This window comes from Giraffa tippelskirchi, chromosome 1, assembly GCF_054371585.1.
Source record: "Giraffa tippelskirchi isolate mGirTip1 chromosome 1, T2T-mGirTip1v1.2.pri, whole genome shotgun sequence".
Classification (NCBI taxonomy): domain Eukaryota; kingdom Metazoa; phylum Chordata; class Mammalia; order Artiodactyla; family Giraffidae; genus Giraffa; species Giraffa tippelskirchi.
In genome coordinates this window covers 88,200,076-88,223,109 of record NC_137275.1, presented here as the reverse complement: position 1 = coordinate 88,223,109, position 23,034 = coordinate 88,200,076, and the positions used below count along the sequence as shown (strand labels likewise).

Sequence of the window (23,034 nt, the reverse complement as noted above, 5' to 3'; positions counted from 1 at the left end):
TTGTCTGAAGTATATTGAAATATTTTCTGTTTAAAGAAACAAAAAGGTTAATATCAAGACATTGATCTAGACTATAGATCAACATAGTAATCAAAATTCTGACTTCCAATTTGTGTGTTTTTTGTTTTTACTAGGGTTTTATTTATCCAACAGAGTTTTTTTTTATTTAAGAGGATAGCCTTTGGATTTGAACTCCCTGGATGTGAATCCCAGTTCTGCCAATTCCTAACACTTGACCTTAGACAATTTCTCAAATACACTTTGCTACAGTTTCTTTATGTGTGATGTAATAGCTTGGTCCCTACTTCATAGGACTGTTGTGAGAATTAAGTGAAGAATTATGTTAATACAGTATGTGCATAACACTACACTTTACACTCAGAAATCCTCAATAAATATATACTGCTAAGATTATTACTAGGCTTTCCTGGTGGCTCAGTAGTAAAGAATCCACCTGCCAACACAGGAGACAGTTTTGATCCCTAATCTGGGAAGATCCCACATGCTGCGAAGCAACTAAGCCTGTGCTCCGCAGCTATTGAGCTTGTGCTCTAGAGCCCAGGAGCTGCAACTACTGAAGCCTGCCTCGAGCCCATGCTCCACAACAAGAGAAGTCACTGCAATGAGAAGCCCACTCGCTGCAATTAAAGGAAAGCTTGCACAGCAGCAAAGACCCTACATAGACAGAAATAAATATGTTTTAAAAATATATATATTATCACTGGGTATCATGTACAGATCACCATACTAAGTATAGAGACACTTAAGATCTATTTCTTGACTGAGTGATGAGTAGAAAATAGCCCAGTGGAAGGTATAAGGAATAGTATTTCAGAAAAACACATATACAAAAGCTTGAAATTGTGGGACAACAGTATATTAGACGTTCTGGTGGCAGGGGCATTGTAAACCTCATTAAAGGATTTGAACTTTGCATTTTGCTAAAGACAAGGAAAAGCCTTGTATAGAACGTAATCTCAATTGCATTTTGGAAAGGTGTGATTGCTATATGCATCAGATTGATTTGGCCTCTACAAGGATTGTGGTTCTGAAGATGGAAGAAATTGGATAAACTGGAGAGCTATTTGGGAGGCAGACTCAACTGGACTTTGTGGTTGCAGGGGCAAGGAAAGAGAGAAAGAGGCATCCTGAATGACTTGCAAGCATTGCTAGGCTTTCTGGGCAGTTGGTAGTGTATTCACTGAATGAAGAGTAGTGGAGGTGCTCAATGTTTGATTCAGGACATCTCCATTTTAAGACATCAGGCATGGAGAAGGAAATGGCAACCCACTCCAGTATTCTTGCCTGGAAAATCCCCATGGACAGAGGTGCCCTGTGGGCCACAGTCCATGTGGTAAAAAAAAAAAAAGACATCAGGCAGTTGGAAATGTGAAAGGTCTGAGATGGAGATATCAGTTTGAGGATTAACTACAGCTGATCCAATTTAAAGTCCTGGGAATAGATGAGCTTGCCCTTGGAGCATGTTGAAAATGGAAAGAACAGAGGGTCAAACACAGAACCCCAAGAAACAACTTTTAGGCAAAAGCAGAATAAAAGAATCCCTAAAGGAGCCCATGTTGAGCTGTAGAATTGAAAGGAAATCAAGTGAATGTGGTAAGCAGTGTCACGTTCTGCTGAGAAGTTAAATGAGATACATATAGACAAAGATGCTTCAGATTTAAAAATGAGAAGCTTATTTGCAAAAGCAGTTTGAGTTATGCGTTGGTAATAAAAGCCACCTTGCTATAGGTAGAGATGCCCAAAGGGATGGGATCTTGAATACAGTTAAGAGTCTGGCCTTAGATAGAAGGAGAAACATCTATTCATTTCAACAAGGACAGAAGAAGGAATGTTTTTGTAAGTTTAGGCTTATATTGTCTTTGTGAAATAGGAGGTTTAACTTTTCTGCTGAGATATCAGGAGATGGTTGGAGACACACATTCATAGAGTTTGAAATAGTATAGCGCATGGTGTTGAGCTGAAGGTCATTGGAGTGAAATATTTATGTACAGCTGGGTTTTGCAGAGCAGGCTGTGGAAAGGGCTGGCTGTCTCAACCCTAAAGGTAGTATGTGTAGAGGCATGAAAGCAATCAGTGTATTCTGGGAACAGCAGTTAATCTTGAGAGGCAGTGCAGTAGACAGAAATGATCCTGAAGAGACAAAGAAGTAGATAAATGATGAGGAAGAAGACAGTGTCTAAACTAAAAGAAAATGGTAGCTAGAGAGAAGTGAGGAGGCAAGAGTTTGTTTCTTTAAAAAATCAAATGCAAATAAATAGGCTTGAGCATTTGTAAAGCCAAGAAGAAGGAGCTAGGGAAGGTGACAGATGACCAGATAACTGAGGGAGCAGAACTGGGTACCCCAAAGTGCCGTTGATATCTATGGGGTGGCAGCAGCAGCTGTCCCTTCCTTGTAACACCAGAGTACTTGAAGAGTTGTACATCAACCGATTCCTTTCAGCTATGTTCCAGAAAAGCTTATAAATAAACCTTCAAACAAAATGTATAGTGTAAATAATAGCTTCCTCAAAGGTTTCATGGGGTTAAACACTGATCTGAAAAGCTTGAGTATGTTTTCTTATCTCAGGATATCCTTAAACTATTAAGATACTAAACTCGACTTAGTAAAAATTCTACCAAGACAATGGTTATTTAAAATGGAAACTAGTTCCCTTGTTTTACAGTATATGAGCCCCAATCTATGTGAGGTAATTTTGATTTCTTTCTTTTTAGTCTAAAAAAAAACGAAGAGTCACTTGGTGCGTGGGGAAAGTTAACAAAATGAAGGACTCAAACTATGTAAATGAATTTAATATGGAAGTGAATGTAACAACAAAAACACATAAAGCTGCTGTAAGTTTAGGAGAAATTGATGAATGTGAGTACTTTTCCAATTACTTTCATTTATAAAAGCATCCCTATAAAGAAGGACTTTTTTTTTTAACTTTATTTGTTTTTAATTGAAGGATGATTGCTTTACAGAATTTTGTTGTTTTCTGTTAAACTTCAACATAATCAGCCATCAGTGTACATATGTCCCCTCCCTAAAGCAAGACTTTATTTATAACTCAGTAATGTGATAAACACATTTAAATAAAATGTATGGATTAATATTTTAAGTGTAATTACACTGGAGATAATGAGAAAGTTAAGTGATTTTAAGAAAGTGAGCATTCATGAAGTTTCCTATTATTTCCACATCTCTTAAGAATGATGATGCATTGTAGTTGAAGCATACATTTTTGTTCTAATCATTATCCAGTTAAATTAGTATCCACATAACATCAGCCTTAAACTACTAATCTTGAAAGAATTCCTGTGTTTGCGACAGAAATCTGTTTCAGAATTGTCTCCAACGTAGTTATAAGTATTTTTTAGGGGCATTTTATTTATTTATCTATTTATTTATTTTTTAATTTTTTTGCTGTGCTGACTTTTCTTTTTTTTTTTAATTAATTTATTTTAATTGGAGGCTAATTACTTTACAATATTGTAGTGGTTTTTGCCATACATTGACATGAATCAGCCATGGGTGTAAATATGTTCCCCATCCTGAACCCCTCTCCCACCTCCCTCCCCATGCCATCCTTCAGGATCATCCCAGTGCACCAGCCCTGAGCACCCTGTCTCATGCATCGAACCTGGACTAGTGATCTATTTCACATATGATAATATACTTGTTTCAATGCTATTCTCTCAAATCATCCCACCCTCGCCTTCTCCCACAGAGTCCAAAAGTCTGTTCTTTACATCTGTGTCTCTTTTGCTGTCTTGCGTATAGGGTCATCATTACCATCTTTCTAAGTTCCATATATATGCGTTAATATACTGTATTGGTGTTTTTCTTTCTGACTTACTTCACTCTGTATAATAGGCTCCAGTTTCATCCACCTCATTAGAACTGATTCAAATGCATTCTTTTTAATAGCTCAGTAATATTCCATTGTGTATATGTATCACAGCTTTCTTATCCATTCATCTGCCGATGGACATCTAGGTTGCTTCCATGTCCTAGCTATTGTAAACAGTGCTGTGATGAACATTGGGATACACGTGTCTCTTTCAATTCTGGTTTCCTCAGTGTGTATGCCCAGCAGTGGGATTGCTGGGTCATATGGCAGTTCTATTTCCAGTTTTTTAAGGAATCTCCACACTGTTCTCCACAGTGGTTGTACTAGTTTGCATTCCCACCAACAGGGTTCCCTTTTCTCCACACCCTCTCCAGCATTTATTGCTTGTAGACTTTTTGATAGCAGCCATTCTGACTGGCATGAGATGGTACTTCACTGTGGTTTTGATTTGCATTTCTCTGATAATGAGTGATGTTGAGCATCTTTTCATGTGTTTGTTAGCCACCTGTATGTCTTCTTTGGAGAAGTGTCTGTTTAGTTCTTTGTCCCATTTTTTGATTGGGTCGTTTATTTTTCTGGAATTGAGCTACATGAGCTGCTTGTATATTTTTGAGATTAATTCTTTGTCAGTTACTTCATATGCTATTATTTCTCTTAGGGGCATTTTAAAATCTACTTAAAATAATCAAGTCTCAAATTTATAATTTGTCCTTTTTAGCTATACTGTACTCAGGATCTATGTATTTTATCACTTATTCTAACCAGTGATCTTAATTCACACAATAATACAAATGATCACATCTGTTTTTAATGTATTCTTAATATTCTTGTAATATGTAAGTACACATTTTTTAGTTTATTACCTCTGATGAGAATTTTTTTAAGAAGCTTAATAACATGTTTATGGATAAATTTCTTTTCTCTCTAATTATAGCTCTCTGTTCAGAGTCTGATATTTTCAGTAACACTCTTGATACATTGACTGAGATAGAATGGAATCCAGCAACAAAGCTACTAAGTCAGGTAATTTAAATGTATTTTACAGAGCATTATGCTTTTACTCTTTAAAACTCATTTGTTATTGGTGTTTATTGTTGTTGTAACACATTTCTAGCTCTCAATTAATTTCAGTAACAGTTTTGGTTCCATTTAGGGCTTCCTGGGTGGTGCTAATGGTAAGGTGAAAGTTAAAGTTGCTCAGTCCTGTTGGATTCTTTGCGACCCCATGAACTCTACAGTCCATGGAATTCTCCAGGTCAGAATACTGGAGCGGGTAGCCTTTCCCTTCTCCAGGGGATCTTCCCAACCCAGGGATTGAACCCAGGTCTCCCACATTGCAGGCGGATTCTTTACCAGCTGAGCCACAAGGGAAGCCCAGTGGTAAAGAACCCACCTACCAATGCAGAATACTTAAGAGGTGCAGGTTCAATTCCCTGGGTCGGGAAGATACCCTGGAGGAGGGCGTGGCAACCCACTCCAGTATTCTTGCCTGCAGAATCCCAGGGACAGAGGACCCTGATGGGCTATGGTCCATAGGGTCGCAAAGAGTCAGACAGAAGTGACTTAGCAACAATCCCCTAGGGATGAAAAGGGTTGACTTTTAGTGTCAAAATTCTCAGTCGTATGTTAGAAGAATGATACATGTTAGGGTATGATAAGATTGCCAGATAATACTGAAAATTAAAAGTAAGTGTCTATTGTCTTATCAAGAGTTTAAGAAATAAGGAATAATATAATCAGTACTATAGTAAGTTAAATTATATATTTACTTTCTAGGCTCTTAATGTTCAAAGAAATATAGTTTTACAAATGTATTTATTAAAGAAAATTTTATTTTCACTTTGGAGGAAAATGGCAGTGATTCTTAGGAATTATTATTACCATTAGCTGACCATTGCAACTAGTTTTAATTAGTTAAGTATTTAGACGGAGTATTTTTGTGTCCCTAAAACATAATCTAGAAGTTCATTGTTTTTTGAAAATCCCTGAGGTTAGTTTTGTTTTTAACTCATGGTTTGACTCTCAAACAGTATAGAAAGCAGAAACAAACCTCTTTTGAATATAGGAAAACCTAGCAGCCACTAGAGTTTTAAAGATCAATAATCTCTCAGTTTCACTTCTTAAATTCAGAGATACCTGAGAAATAAAATAGTAGTAAGACAAGTGGAGAGTTAAATTATCAGCTTTATAACTAATGAGTTTAAAGACCTGTATTCCATTTTATGAGCCCTACCTCCTACTTCTGACTCAACTTTTTCCAGTCAGGAACAGGCAGAGCATTTGTTTATAAGATCCTTTTTTTTTTTCCCCATCCTAACCCTTTCAAAATAGTCTTCTTCTATTCTGAGTTAGTTTACCGAAATTGCAGACCCCTTATCTTACTCTGTATCAAGTTCAGTTCAGTTCAGTTCAGTCACTCAGTCGTGTCTGACTGTTTGCCACCCCATGAACCGCAGCATGCCAGGCCTCCCTGTCCATCACCAACTACCGGAGTTTATTCAGACTCATGTCCATTGAGTCGGTGATGCCATCCAACCATCTCATTCTCTGTCATCCTCTTCTTCTCCTGCCCTCAATCTTTCCCAGCATCAGGGTCTTTTCTGATGAGTCAGCTCTTCGCATCAGGTGGCCAAAGTATTGTAGTTTCAGCTTCAACATCAGTCCTTCCAGTGAACACCCAGGACTGATCTCCTTTAGGATGGACTGGTTGGATCTCCTTGCAGTCCAAGGGACTCTCAAGAGTCTTCTCCAACACCACAGTTCAAAAGCATCAATTCTGCACTCAGCTTTCTTTATCAAGCTGGACCGTTAAAAAGATATTGAAGAAGAAAATGGCCTGAACTACTAAATGATTCAAAGTTAAATTAATTATTTGATTAATCTAAATTTTAGTTAAGAAAACAAAGAATATATGATTTGAATTCTGACTTGAAAATTTGGTTTTGTTTACAATAGGAAAACTTAGAAAGTGAATTGAATTCACTTCGTGCTAACTATGATAACCTGGTACTAGACTATGAACAATTAAGAAGAGAAAATGAAGAAATGGAATTGAAATTAAAAGAAAAGAATGATTTGGATGAATTTGAAGCTCTAGAAAGAAAAGCAGAGAAAGATCAAGAGGTAAAGAATGTGAAAATGTGAAACTAAACTAAAAACACAAGTTTAAAGGCAGTATTCTCTTAAAAATATTTATTTCTAAAGTTGAGATATTGAAGATGTACCTGTTTTCAACATATATACACAATTTAGAGAATTTAAGAAATAATTTCTTTATATTGTTTTAAAAATAGTTAAATCATATTTGTTTCTCTTGTGCTTATGCACAAGAAGAAGAAATTAAGAACATCTTTAGGAAGATTTGGTGAATCTGCCTATTGATGGATTTGTCTTGAAGAAATTATTTCCTTATAATTTGTATGTTAAAGTATCCAATTTGTTGAGCATATGAGAAGTGCTGCCTAGACTATAGCCATTTCCTTCTGAGACCAACATGAATTTTAATATCCAGCTAAATGTTTTATATATGGATACTATCTATTAATGAACTTTGTTTTCTTTAGAAAATATATACCTAAATAACTGTGTGTAGTATTAGGCTACATGTTAAGCTAATTCAGAAGCCATCAGACTTTGGGACTTGGAAACTGTCCAAAAGATTCAAGAGATTTCTTAGTGTAAAGAGTCTTTAACCTAGAGTTCATAAACATTTTGAAATTATTTTATGGAATTTTGGAGTCCATATTCAGTTTTCTAGAGTAAGAATCCACAGCTACTATCAGACCTGGGACATGATCCATTAGTGAAGTGAAAGTCTCTCAGTCGTGTCCACCTCTTTGCAGCCCCATGGACTGTATAGTTCATGGAATTCTCCAGGCCAGAATAATGGAGTGGATAGCCTTTCCCTCCTCCAGGAGGTCTTCCAACCCAGGGATCGAACTCAGGTCTCCCACGTTGCAGGTGGATTCTTGACCAGCTAAGCCACAAGGGAAGCCTGACATGATCCATGAATCCCCTTAAAAATGAGAGTCAGTGTTTTGGTGTAGGTAAAATATGAGTTAATTTGTAGCTGCTTCTCAGATTTCTGTGTGGAGAGCCCAGAGGAACACAGTTCTTTTTTCTCAGTTTCATAGTTTCTTTCTTAAGAAGAAAAAAAGAATTCTGTGCCAAAAGTTCTACCTACAAACTGTAGTATATTTACTTCTACATTTCATAGGTATATCCTGAGAGGCAAAAATCTGTAAGTTCTCCACAGAATTTCATTTAACTTGTTTTAAAATTTGTAAATTCACAAAATGTAAAACATCATGAAAAGAAGAGTGGACTTCAGTGTGTAATCTGAGTTTTATTGAGAGGGAAGTTCTAGTATCATGCTGAAGAGCATGGTCTCTGGAGCAGACTAGCTGGAATGAAGCTCTAGTTTTTCTGTTTATTAGCTCACCACAAATTTGAGCCTGGCATGAATTGTGGGCAAGGCTTTGAGGAAGTCATCAAACCTCTCAGGGCTTACTTTTCTGTGTATCTTCCCTCCTGAAGTTAAATTGGGAGCTTTTCAAGTCCCCTTCTAATGCCAAAATCTTATCTAATTTTTCATATGTATCTTATAAATAATATGGTATAAAATTAACTTTAGGCAATTTTATACCCAAAGTTTAGCAATAATGTCTCTAATTTTTCTTACATTAAATAAATATATTCCATTAATCGTTAAAAGTGAACAAATTCACCGAATTGAATCACATACAGAAAGATTACAAAAATAGCAGAGTCTCACATCTTGATTTTTTTTTCCTTTTTACCATGAAAGGGGTAAATAATCCTATTCTTTTCATTTTCACTTGGACACACTTTGAAATTCTAGGTTCTGTGAAGTAACCTAAAAGTTTAAGTAATACAAACTTAATCTGTTCAAAGACAGTTTTACAGTATCCATTCCATATTAAACTAAAAATACAAGTCTGGGTATAAGCAATGAAGTATGTTCTAAAACCTGCATTTTGGGGGAAAGTTTAGCCAAAAAGGAATAAAAGTCAAATTACAGCCTTAGGACATGTGATCATCGCCTTGGCTTCCTAAGGGTTTTGTCAAAAATCACTAAAGCTGTGAGTAATTTTCAAGTAAGAATACAGTAATAAAGATATTTAAATAGTAATTTTAAAGAAAGGAATAAACAAGGTCAAGTATTATGATCAGGGAACAAGAGAAATTTCATTTCTCTACCAATTTGAACTTGATTTAATTTTGTAATTTTCACGACTTGGAGATATTTATGTTAATTAATATTTCATTTCACCTGCTGAAAATTACAGCTGAAATATGCAACATTTTTTATGTAGCAGTGGATTAACTTTGACCATATCATATACATTCTCTACTCTCTGCATTTTAAACAATACATCATTGGAAAAATACACTCATCTCTTTTCAAAAATTATTTAATCTTTTTCTGTTTATGTGAACCAGTACTTAAAATGAAGAACAATTTCAAGTGAGAAGTAAAGGAACTTTTCCTTCTAAATATTTTCAAAACTTAAGGTTAATTATTTAGTTCTTCATTTCTGGCAAATGTGGTTTCCTTGCACAAAAATTAGAGAAGGAAAGGTAAAAGAGCCAGCCAATTTAAATTATAACAATACAGATTAAAACTTTGCTGAACAATGGGCTAGCCACTAGTCACATGTGCCAGCTGAGCACTTAAAACGGGGCCAGTCTCTACTGACCTAATTATGAAAAAAAGATGAAAAGTTACATGAATTTTTAAATACTGATTACATGAAGTAAAATAGTTCTATTTATTAGATTAAAGTATACTAAGGGGCTTCCCTAATGGCTCAGTGGGTAAAGCATCTGCCTGCAGTGCAGAAGACACAGGAGACTTGGGTCCAGTCCCTGGTTTGGGAAGATCCCCTGGAGGAAGAAATGGCAACCCACTCCAATATTCTTGCCTAGAAAATCCCATGGACAGAGGAGCCTGGCAGGCTTCAGTCCAGACGGTTGCAAAGAATCAGACACGACTGAGCATGAGTACAGCATGACTAATTATATTAAAATTAATTCTACCTATTTCTTTTTACTTTTAATAGTGGCTACTAGAAAATTTTTAATTATAAATTTGGCTCATATTATATTTCTACTGAATAGTCTGAAATCTAAAATTAGTTAGGACTGAATTATTCATCCAGAAAATTTTATTTAAATGAGATGCTATTTTTGTAAGTCCCTTATATTTGACTAGAAGTTGCTTTTACTCCTAAGGACTCATCTGATTATGAAGATTAAAGAACTCTAAGGGATAATACATGTATCTTTGTTAAACTGTAGTTTACTTGTTTTTGAACACTAAAGTTTCTGGTACTCAAATATTTAATGCTGCAGATATATCAATAAAAAAAAGCTTCAATAAAAATTCTCATATCTTTAAGTAATCTTTATACTTTTAGACAGTTGAACAATATAAAGCAGTAACATCATCTTTCCAGTATTTCCTGTAGAATAAACCAACAAGGTAATAGTTCATAATCCCATACATATCTCTGTAGCTTTGGTGAACAGTAAAATACTATAAAGGTACCACTTAAAACTGTCATAATCCAAAACTAAATTTCAAGTCACAACTCATTAAAAGTATTCCAGTAGAAAGCTAGGTGGATAATTAATCAGAAGAGAGAAAAATCTTATAGAATAAATACATTTCTGCACTTAACCCAAAACAAAAGTCTATTAAAAATATGTTTGTTTTTTTTTTAGAATTTGATTACCACTCTATCTTCTACAAATGGTGGATACTAATTTGCTTTTGACATTATTGTAGCTTTATTAACAGATGACGTAACTATTTTGGGGTCATGCTTAAGCTTTTTTCTTATTTGTTTTGTAGGGTTTGGGGATTTTTTTGTTTGACTGGAGAATTTGGGGTTTTATTTGTTTATTTTTAAATAATGAGGTGCTTTGTTGCAGTAGCTTGAACAGTTGCTTTCCCAGTCCTTGCTGTGTTGGGTGATTCTAGAGCGGTGAATGAATGCTATCTTTTTTTTTTTCTTTGCTTTATTAACTGTTGGTTTGCTCTGTTGCCTATTCACATGCTCTTACAGATGCAACTAATTCATGAAATTTCCAACTTAAAGAATTTAGTTAAGCATGCAGAAGTATATAATCAAGATCTTGAGGTGAGCATTTATGTTGATATTTCTATTGATAAGGAGCCCAAACTGTAAAACAACTATGTAATTAAAAACGATTTCAGAAAATAGAGGGAATTATATTTTTTAAATCTCAACTCTTTGAATTTTGCTATCTACTGAATTAAACTATTTAATGTAAGTTCTTTTTAATTCCTTAGAATTGAAACCCATTTAAATTATGTTGTATTCTCCTTTAAATGTTTTAGAATGAACTAAGTTCAAAAGTAGAGCTGCTTAGAGAAAAGGAAGACCAGATTAAGAAACTACAGGAATACATAGAGTCTCAGAAGTCAGAAAGTATGAAAATGGACTTGTCCTACTCATCGGTAAAAGTCAGATTTATTTTGTTGTGTCATCATTTTGACATTAGTAGTTATACTATCATCATCATTGCAAATACTTATAATGAGCCTACTATGTGCCGGGCATTGTTCTAGTTGTTTTAAGTATAGTATTTTATTTAATACTGTGAGAGAGGCACAATTAATATCATTGCCATTTTATGGATAAAAATCAGAGAAAGTTGACAATACTGTCCTTCAATCAAATGTAAATAAGTTAGTGATGAACTTCCATTAAAAATCAATAATTAAAAATTTTTAATTTTTTTCCATTGCTTTATACAAATGCATGGAGAAATATATAATCAGTATCTTCAAGTAAGCACTTGACATTGATTAGTAATTAGAAATATAAAACATGTAATTGAGCATGATTTCATAAATTACATTGATTTTATTTCATTAACGTATATATTAATGTATTATTATAATGAAGTAACTATTTTAACAGTTTGATATTTTTCAGAAATTGTTGCTGTAGGTTAGTTTGGTCAGTATAAGATCATGCCATTAAACAGTACTGAATCTTATGGTGTAATTAGCTTTTTTTTTTCTATTTTCTTTCAATTCACCTAATTACTTCAAGAAAGTATCAGTTGATTTCTAGTTTTTAACTCTCTTTTTTTTTAAAGGCAGCAATTTCTAGCCAGAAATGTTAGATTTTTAGCTGCTATTGTTCTTATTTTGTTTGCATTTGAGTTTTTCAGAATACTTTTTGTTATTTTCTATTGGTACTCTTTTATTACCTTTTGTTAATGGCAAATGATCTTTTTGAAAGTGTTCTTATCGTTCTAAGGCCTTGGGGAGAAAGACACTTTCATATAATCCTGGCGTGTGTATTGATAGAATAAAAACTACCCCCACCACCACCTTTTTTTTCCTAATTTTTTTGGCTGTGCCACATGGCATGTGGGATCTTAGCTCTCCGACCAAGGGTCAGACCCAGGCACCCTGCATTGGAAGCTTGGAGTCCCAACACCTGGACTGCCATGGGTGACCTTGCCCATTTTTTTAATTGTTGTTTATTTCTTTCTCTTTATTCATCCAGTTCATTGATTCATGCATGCACCCATTAATATTTTGCCAAGGACATATGGTTGAATTCATGTATGCTGAAGTCATGTTAAAATGCCACTTCTTTCTAAAAATGAGACTGGATTTTTTTTCATATTTATCAGTCATTTCCTTTTTCTCTTCTGTGAGTTGCCTGTTCATATCTTTTCTCTATTTTTCTACTGAGTTATTTATCTTTTTTTTAATTTGTGATTAAACATCCCTAATTTTAACTATTAACTACTCACCTGTCATGTTTTGCAGAGAGTAACTTAAAAAAATAAAAAAACAAAGACTTCCCTGGCATTCCAGTGGTTAAGACTCCACACTTATACTTCAGGGGGCACAGGTTCAATCTCTGGAAAGGGGACTAAGATCCCACTTGCCCTGCAGCATGACCAAAACAAAACATAAAAAAAGAGTAAAGCAAAAAATAAAAATACATAGAAAACTTTAACAGGCTAGGTAAGCAACAATTAGGTTATCCTTTTTAAAGAATAGCAGAATTATTATAGTACTTCTACACGATGCTTTTATAATTTTGAAACATTATAGCTAGAATTTTTCTTTTTAATTTTTCTCTTTTGGTAGCATTGCATGGCTTATAGGATCTTAATTCCCTGACCAGGGGTCAAACCCAAGCCTTGGCAGTGAAAGCACTGAATCCTAACCACTGAACCCCTTAAAATTCCCTAAAATATTTTTATTATGAAAAATGTTATTCATTTTTATCTATTCTAAAAAAACATTTGGTAATTTTCATATTGTAATCATTTTTCATTTCTTAGGAATAACATACATGTATATATTGGGTTTTCCAAATCTAACAAAATTAGATTTCACTAAATCCTTTTTGTCATGTGTAAAGGAAAACACTGAAGACCTAAAACAAATGAAACAGACTCTGCTTGATGTCGAAACTGTGGCTCTTGATGCTAAGAGAGAATCAGCCTTTCTTAGAAGTGAAAATCTAAAGCTGAAAGAGAAAATGGTGAGTGATTTTTGTAATATTTACAATAACAGTTGAAATCACCAGTACATTTCTGTGAATTTACAGTGTTTCTCTCAATAGAAAGAACTTGCAAGTACATGCAAGCAGATGGAAAATGATACACAGTTATATCAAAGTCAGTTGGAGGCAAAAAAGAAAATGCAAGTTGATCTGGAGAAAGAATTACAATCTTCTTTTAATGAAATAACAAAACTCACCTCCCTTATAGATGGCAAAGTTCCAAAAGGTATTTTATCATTTCAGACTTACCTCTTTCCAAATCTGTCTTTATATAGAATGATACCTAAAAGATCTTGCATCCGTATTCCAGTGATTAAAAATCCATTATTCTCTGGTGTTTTTAATTGCTTAATGTTAAATGTTACTATCATTTGGCATCAGAATTTATAAGTGTTTCCTTGGACATTAAATCAGAAGAGTTTAAAAATTATTTCTCAAGTAAATTGAACCCAATCCTGGACAAGGTGAGTAACTATTGGATTAACTATTTACCAACACTGACTCTTTAATAAATTTTATACAATCTGATTAAATAGTCTAACTACGTATATAATTTAGATTGACCCAATAATTGCAAGTTGTTTTAAACCTCCTAAAAATTTTCTAGATTTGCTGTCTAATATGGAATTGGAAAGAAAAATAACCCATCTGCAGAAAGAATTGAATAAAGCAGTCGAAGAAAATGAAACTTTGCGTAATGAAGTTAATTTCCTGTCAGAATTGAAATCTTTACCTTCAGAAGTAGAAATGCTAAGGAAAGAGGTAAATATATTTTTAAGAAAACAACTCATGAAATAAAAACCTTTGCGAAGTGCCTTAAATATTTTGCCGTAATTTATTTTAAAGTACCAGGCAAGAGGCTATAAATTTTTGATTCCGTTTGTTAGCAATAGAAATACAAGTAAAATTCTAAGAAAAGTCATGCAATGCCTGCCTAATCAGAAAGATAGAAAACATTTTAAAATGATAGGTAAGGACTTAAAGACACATCCTGATTGTGTTTCTACTGAGTGTCCTTCTGTGTGCAATTCTTATTAGAACCAGAGATGAGAAAGCAAAACTTTGAAAGTAAAGTTAAACAGGATAATATGTGTTAAAGAGATATGACAAGAAAAATATTGCCATTCCTCAATCAAACCTTTGTTTAATTTCAGTGTCTTTGGTGGGGAGGGAGTAAGGCAGAGAAAGCTTTTCTTGAAAAATGGTCAACTATATCATATCTTGCTTTCATAGCTAAGTTTTCTTTCTTTTCCATAGATACATGATAAATCTGAAGAGCTCTATTTAGTAACATCAGAAAAAGACAAATTGTCTTCTGAAGTAGTTGATAAGGAAAGTAGAATTCAGTGTTTACTTGAAGAAATTTGGAACACTAAAAATGACTTACCAACTTCCCAGTTGAGTTGTGAAAGCACTGATCAAGAATTCCAAGATGTTAAAAATCATCATATTGAATTTGAGCAAAAGTATAAGCTAGTCCTTGAAGAGAATGCAAAATTGAATCAAGAAATAGGAAATCTCTCTAAAGAAGCTGAAGAACTTGGGTTAAATTTGGAGGCTTTGAAGACAGAGGTTAGTGCAGGACATCCTCTAGGGAAATGATCTTTGTTCTAGGGTTTTGCTTCCATATGTATGTCGCAGAATGATCTGCTTTTCACATTTATTTTTTCTTATCTTAAAGCTCTCTCACAAAACCCAAGACCTTCAGCAAAAAACAACTGAGAATCAAGAAAGACTAAAGGAAGTGGAAGAGCTGAAGGAACAATTAGAAAGTAGGGATTCTAGGCTGCAAACAGTAGAAAAGGAGAAAACGCTGATTACTGAGAAACTTCAACAAACCTTAGTAGAAGTAAAAACCTTAACCCAAGAAAAAGATGATCAAAAACAACTCCAAGAGAGCCTACAGATTGAGAGGGACCAACTCAAAAGTGATATTCAGGATACTATAAATATGGTAAGGTTTTGACTGATTAAACTTTTGAAATCTTAGAGCCTCTTTAAAAACCTTTCAGGAGCCATCATTTATTATTTACAATCAAGCAGTAACTGTAAAATTATTTTCATTGTTTCACACTCTAATGAAAATTATCTTCTATTTCTCTGACAAAGAATATAGACACCCAGGAACAACTACGAAATGCGCTTGAGTCTTTGAAACAACACCAAGAAACAATTAACTTGCTTAAAATGAAAATTTCTGAGGAAACTTCCAAGAATTTGTATATAGAGGAAAACTTAAAAGAAACTAGGGATGAATTTCAGGAAAAGGTAAGGGGTGTTTCTGGTCAAAGTTATCATAAAACCTTGACACTTAAGTATATAACCTTAACCTCAAACATTAAAGTTCAGTTCAGTTCAGTCGCTCAGTCGTGTTCAACTCTTTGCAACCCCATGAACCGCAGCATGCCAGGCCTCCCTGTCCATCACCAACTCCCGGAGTTTATTCAGACTCATGTCCATTGAGTCAGTGACGCCATCCAACCATCTCATCCTCTGTTGTCCCCTTCTCCTCCCACACTCAATCTTTCCCAACATCAGGGTCTTTTCCAATGAATCAGCTCTTTGCATCAGGTGGCCAAAGTATTGGAGTTTCAACTTCAACATCAGTCCTTCCAATGAACACCCGGAACTGATTTCCTTTAGGATGGACTGGTTGGATCTCCTTGCAGTCCAAGGGACTCTCAAGAGTCTTCTCCAACACCACAGTTCAAAAGCATCAATTCTTCTGCGCTCAGCTTTCTTTATAGTTCAACTCTTACATCCATACATGACTACTGGAAAAACCATAGCCTTGACTAGAGAGACTTTTGTTGGCAAAGTAATGTCTCTGCTTTTCAACATGCTGTCTAGGTTGGTCATAACTTTCCTTCCAAGGAGTAAGCATCTTTTAATTTCATGGCTGCAATCACCATCTGCAGTGATTTTGGAGCCCCCAAAAATAAAATCAGCCACTATTTCCACTGTTTTCCCATCTATTTGCCATAAAGTGATGGGACCGGATGCCATGATCTTAGTTTTCTGAATGTTGAGCTTTAAGCCAACTTTTTCACTTTCCTCTTTCACTTTCATCAAGAGGCTCTTTAGTTCATCTTTGCTTTCTGCCATAAGGGTGGTGTCATAATGGTAATCTCAATCTTTATTATTCACAGTGGTAATAACTCAGAATAACTTACATGCTTAAGCCTAATGTCTTTGCAATAACTTCAAATATAACTGCTTACAATCAATTTGAAAAGGAAAAGACAAAAAATACTAATTCAGATTTTGAGCTGATGTTTTTTCTGAGACCTGATATAATTTACACATCTTCAAAACCCACTGAACTCTTAAGAGTGTGAGAAAGATTCAGTACTTATTATGGCTAAAATATTTGCTTTATGTTGGATTTTGTATACTTTATGTTTGTTTAGAGTTTGCTATAGAATCAACCTGTATATCATGTTTGTGTCTATTTCTAGGGTTTGGGCCTTAATTTTACTCTTAGGTGCTTAAATCTTACCTTAATTCATTCGGGATAGTAAGATTCATTTTGCCCTGAGACTTTAGGAGAAAAACTGCTTTAAAAAAACAATACTTAACTGATTATTTAGTCAGTTACAAATTTAATTATATGCATTGGGATGCTAATGGTGATTTTTTTAAAGGGAGGCATATTAGTCTGCTAGGACTGCCATAACAAAATATCACAGACTGTTTGTACACTATTTGTTTATCTTTGCAGAAATGTCTGTTCAAGTTTTTGCCCATTTTTAAGTTGGTTTTTTGTTGTTGTAAGAATTCTATTTTTTTGATATTAACCCTTTATCAGTTTTATGATTTGCAAGTATTTTCTCCCGTTTCATAGGTTGCCTTTTCACTCTGTTGATTATGTCCTCTGATGCACAGTTTTAAATTTTTATACAGTTTAAGTTAGCTTCTTTTTTCCCCCTCTGCCCTGACATACAATATTCTGGTGCTGGAAAAGGAGCTTTCTCTTTTCTCTCCTATGCTTAAGTCTTTTCACTTCCTCTGTTATCTCATGTTCTCAGCTTATCTATAATTTGGATCAACCGTGGGCCAAAGGTTCTTGACCTTGATTTGAAGTTTATAACTTCTGCTTTCGTAAGGGGAAGGTTTTTTGAATAGTTTATTTAGAATAAGATATAACAATATATATCTGCTTTTAAACTAGTGCAATCATAGTGCCCTATGAGAAGGAGGCCTGGAGAAGGAAATGGCAACCCACTCCAATATTCTTGCCTGGAGAATCCCACGGACAGAGGAGTCCATGGGGTCACAAAGAGTTGGACACGACAGAATGACTAACATACACACACATGAGAAGGAGACAATAAATGAGAAGTGAGGAAAGTTATGCTCATTGGGACCACCTGGTTTCTGTAGTATTATGTTCATGCTAGAAGCTTCCATGGTGATAAAGGGTCTGATGGGATTTTCGGCATCATTCTGTTTATTAGAGATCTTGAAGTCTGGCTGGAAGGCTGAGATCACCTTGGTCCAGTGATAACCATATTCCTGCTGGGATCACCCATGTAGATAAAAGAGTGGGTCCAAGAGTCTCCTGGGACCCCCTCTGTTCTGGGCCCCACAGATCTCTATTAGTAGGTCTATCAGAAATCCTCTTGGAGTGCCCATTTTCAACCTACTTGATGTCTCTCTTTTTGGAAATGCAGTTTCTCTAGTGTGTCTCAACAGAAATTAAATTTTGCTCCTATCCACAATGGCTGAAATATTTCCTAGTCTGAGTTCAGTTTTGAAATGTACCTTGGGTATCGTAATAGAATACTTTGTCTCCGTCTTCTTTCTCTTTGTAGATATTCCTTTGTTTAGGAGTAAAGATTCAGGAGTCCGAATTATAGTATCTGACAAACTGGTCCCAAAGGCTATATGTTCCCCACCTTAATTTCTCATGTAGCTAGCTCCATGTTGTGCACCATTGTCAGGAGTTCATGAGTATTGCCAGCACTTAAGAGGGTAACTAAACAAAGGGTGGTTTGTTCATATCCACTCTAGAAAACAAAGAAACTACTAAAAATACTAATTTGAAGTTTACATAATAGTATGGGAAAATGCATATGATCTACATGAAAAAGAAAAGCTACAATGAATCCTATATATGTAAATTAATTATGGTTGCTATGTTTTTAAAAAGTTAATGGAAAAGACTGGAATGAAATAGTCCAGATTTCTAATGGTGGTTGTGTTGGTGACATTGATGATATTTTTTCTCTTTATTTTTCAGATTTTTTCCTAACATTAATTATAAATCTTTATAAAAACCTTTTAAGACATATGTGGCCAATATGGAGTTGAACATTTATTAGACTAGTATAAAGTTATATAGTACCACCTCATTTCATGCCAACAATTGTAATGTTAGTCTTAGTCTCCTTTAACCAGGGAGTTCACATTTTAAGTTACATTTGGTTAAGATTTATTATGGATAAATGAATTTATATAACATGCTTTTCCTAAGCAGTAAGTGAAAACTATATATTAAGAAAAGATGAATTATACTATTATAATGTGAGATATATTTCTACCAAAATTACTTTGCCCTGTACATGTATACTTACAATGGTGCATACTCACCATTGTAAGTAAGTATGCACTACCTCTGAAAATGAAAGTTGGGAATATTCTTATTGGGAATAGGGAATGATTTCCAGCTTTTAAGGAAAGAAATAAAGTGATAGAGCTCAAAGTAGCTTACTTTTTCATAAAATCTGGTTAACCCATCATACATAAAGATAATTGTTAACTATCTATAGCTGTTTAGGTAGTTCTTATTAGTGATCAGGCACAAGAGCATACACTGGAGCCAGAGCATTGTGTTCAAAACCTGGTTATTCATCTCTGAGTGACCTTGGGCAAGTGACCTATCCTCTCTGGGATTATTTCCTCATCTGTCAAATGGAGATAATAATAGTACCTACCTCATAAAGTTATAGTGAAGATTAAGTATGTCAATATCTGAAAATATTGCCTGATATATAAGTAATATGTGTTGGCTGTTTTTATCATTATTATTATTAAAAGTATTATTAACTAAGAAATTCTTTACTGTATTTATATTTTAGAAGGTTGGCATAGATAAAAGCCAAAATTTGGAAACCACAAAAACCCAAGCTCTGATTGCAGATGCTGAGGATAATGAGCTAACTGAGCAACAGAGAAAGATATTTTCTTTAATGCAGGAGAAAAATGAACTGCAACAAATGTTAGAGAGTATTACAGCAGAAAAGGAACAACTGAAGACTGACCTAAGAGAAAACATTGAAATGGTAGGATTTTGTCCTTATATATTGTAGACTTTTACAACTTGATTGAGGTATAACTTACATGCCATGTGATAAATGTAACAGATGCAAGTGTACAGTCTGATGACTTTTGACAAATATCTCTACTGTGGACTTGCCATTTTCATCAAGATGTGGACCCCACCCCAGACTGTTCCCCTGAGCCCTGATCTACTCGAGCCCAATCTTAACCTCTGCCCCATATACTCACTATCCTTATGGTTTTTACCTTAATCACTTTGTCTCTTCTAGAAATTCATACAAATAGAATCACACGGCACACACTCTTTTGTGTCTTCTTTCTGTGTGTACATGCTAAGTTGCTTCAGTTGTGTCTGACTCTTTGCAATCCTATGGACCATAGCCTACCAGGCTCCTCTGTCCATGAGATTCTCCAGGCGTGAATACTGGAGTTGAGTTGCCATGCCCTCTTCCAGGAAATCTTCCCGACCCAGGGATTGAACCCTTGTTTCTTATGTCTCCTGCATTAGCAGGCAGGTTCTTTACCACTAATGCCATCTGGGAAGCCCATGTCTTCTTTCTAGTCTCCTGCTTATTGCTGGGTAGCATTCCATTGTTGGAAAGGCAACAGTTTGTTTAGATTTTCTCCTACTGGTGGAAATTTAGATTCTCTTCACTATTTGGCTATTTTGAATACAGATGCTGTAAACATGCATAAACAAATATTTTTATGAAGATTTTTTTTTTTTATGTCTCTGGGACAAATATCTAAATGGAATAGCTGGATCATAGGGAGATATATATTTAACTTGCTGAAAATTTACTAGGTTGATTTCCAAAATAGTTGTACCATTTTATATTTCTATCAGCAAATTAAAAGAATTCTGATGACTCCACATCCTCACCAACACTTCATAGCATTGTTGTGTTTAATTTGAACCATTCTATTGGGTGTGTGCCTCATTGTTTTCATTTGCCTTTCCCTAATGACTATAAAGGTATTGGACATCTTTTCATGCTTACAGCATGAGATTGCATATTGGCCGTTGTTTATCTTTTTATAAATTATTTGTTGTGTCTGTGATGTGTAATATTTTTCAGTCTACAGATCTTTTCCATATTTTCTTAAATTTGTTCCTAAATGTTTCTCTTTTATATATGCTGTTGCAATTTTTTACTTCATTTTTAACTGTTTATTGTTAATGTTTGCCAATATTTTCAAACCTACTTTAGTATTTTTTTCTAAATTTAGAGACAATATAATGTACCTAGAATGAAGTTAATATTTTGAGAAGTTTGCTATGGATCACAGTAGAATCTGACCTTTTGTGTGGTTTTCTGTGTTTCTTGGGATTGTCTGTTTGGTTAGAATTACTGACTATAAGAATACAGACAAAAGTCATATTCATTTATCAGTCTCTGGCTTGAGATGTTTTTGTGACTTAAGAATGTTAAGTATTCTTAAGAATACTTAAGAATGTTACTGTTTAAGCTTAATAACTTGGAATAGTCCACCTCATACTACCAAACAGTGCTGCCATTTTGAGCTTGCTATTAAGCAGTGTGTAAAATCAAAGCCATTCCAGCATATGAAAAGACCATAACCATATATAGATATATAGATAACTGTCTCATATCATCTGTTGTCAACAAAAGCTTAAAAGTATCTTTTGGCTTAGTAAGGATAGAAAATGAGCAAATCTCTCATGATAAAATACTAAACCCAGTTCTAATTCTCATGACAGGAATGTAAGGTGAGCAATGAAGAAACAGTATGTAAAAAAGCAGATTCTTGGCATTTATATGATTAAATACTCACTTTTTAAATTAATCTTTTCCAATATAGTTTGCCACGATCGCTTCATTTTTTGGCTAAAGTAAATTCTGATTTTTACCTGATTTCTTAAATGTAAGTTAGTATTATTTTGATCTCAACTTTTAAAAAAAATTCTAGACCATTGAAAACCAGGAAGAATTAAGAATTCTTGGAAACGAACTTAAAAAACAACAGGATATTGTTGCACAAGAAAAGAACCATACCATTAAGAAAGAAGAAGAGCTTTCTAGGACCTGTGAAAAACTATCAGAAGTTCAAGAAAAGCTAAAGGAAAAGGTGATTTTTTAAAAATTATCTTCCTGGTCATTTTTACTGACCAAATGTTTTACTTATATAATAAATTTGATTCCAGCAAACCTAAATTCCAGAAATAACCTCTCAGATGAACAGATCTTAATGGACAATATTTTGGACAGTTTCAACTCCTACTGAAATGTTAACTAACATCCTTTGTGACAATTATATTATTCTGGAGTCTTTAGATGGGGGAAGGCCTTCATTTTTCTAAACAAGTCATTTGATATATTCGTTCATCAAGTGCTTATTGAGCACTACTGTAGCCAGGGACTTCTGGGCTCTTGAGATACATTGGTCAGCAAAACAAAGATTCTGCCCTTTTAGAGATACATTAGTTATGCTCTGAAATGTGAGATTCATCTCTACAGTCAGCCCTCTGTATCTGCAGGTTCTGCATCTATGGATTCAACTAGCCACAGATCAAAAATATTCAGAGGAAAACTACAGAAAGTTCCAAAAACTGAAACCCAAAATTGCCACACTTGGGCAACTATTTAGATAGTATTTATATTGTATTCAGTATCATACATAATCTAGAGATGAGTTTAAGTGTATGAGAGGATGTGTTTAGGTTATATACAAATAGTTTGTCATTTTATAAAAGGGACTTGAGCGTTCATGGATTTTGGTAACTACAGAGGTCCTGGAACTACTCTTCCATAGATAACAAGGTCTGACTGTATTATCACTTAGATATTTTCAATAAGATGCTATTGTAAAATTTGTAGACAAGCCTAAGACTCTTGTAACAATTATTCCCTGAGTAATTCTAAAATGCACCCACTGAGATCTTTCTGTATAGTCTAGAATTCTAGAAACAGTATCACATTCCTTACAGATAATATATAGTGATTTCCACTGTGCTTCTGTATATTTTTTCCTAATATGGGTTCTCTTAATTCTCATCCCTTTTCCTATAACCTAATTGAATATGTTAAAACCGAATGTCTATTTCATATTCCTCCTAAAGGAGGGAAATCATTGAGCTTATGTAAAAGTTAATACTTCATTGTTTGGGCCACTCCATATGGCCCTCACTAGAAATGGAAGTAAATTATTCAAGTCTTTACGAGAAGTGGAATTATAGTTATTTGGCACTGTGATATCTGCATATTTAATTAATCTCTTTTGTTTTTTAGTTTTTCTCATTTTCACATTCTTCCTTGATTAACCTAGTGGCACTATATTAGTTTCCTAGGACT

At 34.4% G+C, this 23,034-nt stretch overlaps 1 protein-coding gene across 1 annotated transcript in view; it reads left to right on the top strand.

The window, feature by feature from the left end:
* CENPE (centromere protein E) overlaps nucleotides 1-23,034 on the top strand; it is a 73,375-nt gene that overhangs the window by 16,152 nt on the left and 34,189 nt on the right. Inside the window, exons 14-26 of the mRNA XM_081516867.1 lie at nucleotides 2,734-2,878; nucleotides 4,786-4,874; nucleotides 6,807-6,974; nucleotides 10,943-11,017; nucleotides 11,239-11,358; nucleotides 13,295-13,417; nucleotides 13,499-13,664; nucleotides 14,046-14,200; nucleotides 14,696-15,010; nucleotides 15,120-15,392; nucleotides 15,548-15,706; nucleotides 19,519-19,722; nucleotides 21,653-21,811. Coding sequence (XP_081372993.1) covers nucleotides 2,734-2,878; nucleotides 4,786-4,874; nucleotides 6,807-6,974; nucleotides 10,943-11,017; nucleotides 11,239-11,358; nucleotides 13,295-13,417; nucleotides 13,499-13,664; nucleotides 14,046-14,200; nucleotides 14,696-15,010; nucleotides 15,120-15,392; nucleotides 15,548-15,706; nucleotides 19,519-19,722; nucleotides 21,653-21,811 — 2,151 coding nt within the window. The remainder of the gene's footprint in view (nucleotides 1-2,733; nucleotides 2,879-4,785; nucleotides 4,875-6,806; nucleotides 6,975-10,942; nucleotides 11,018-11,238; nucleotides 11,359-13,294; nucleotides 13,418-13,498; nucleotides 13,665-14,045; nucleotides 14,201-14,695; nucleotides 15,011-15,119; nucleotides 15,393-15,547; nucleotides 15,707-19,518; nucleotides 19,723-21,652; nucleotides 21,812-23,034) is intronic.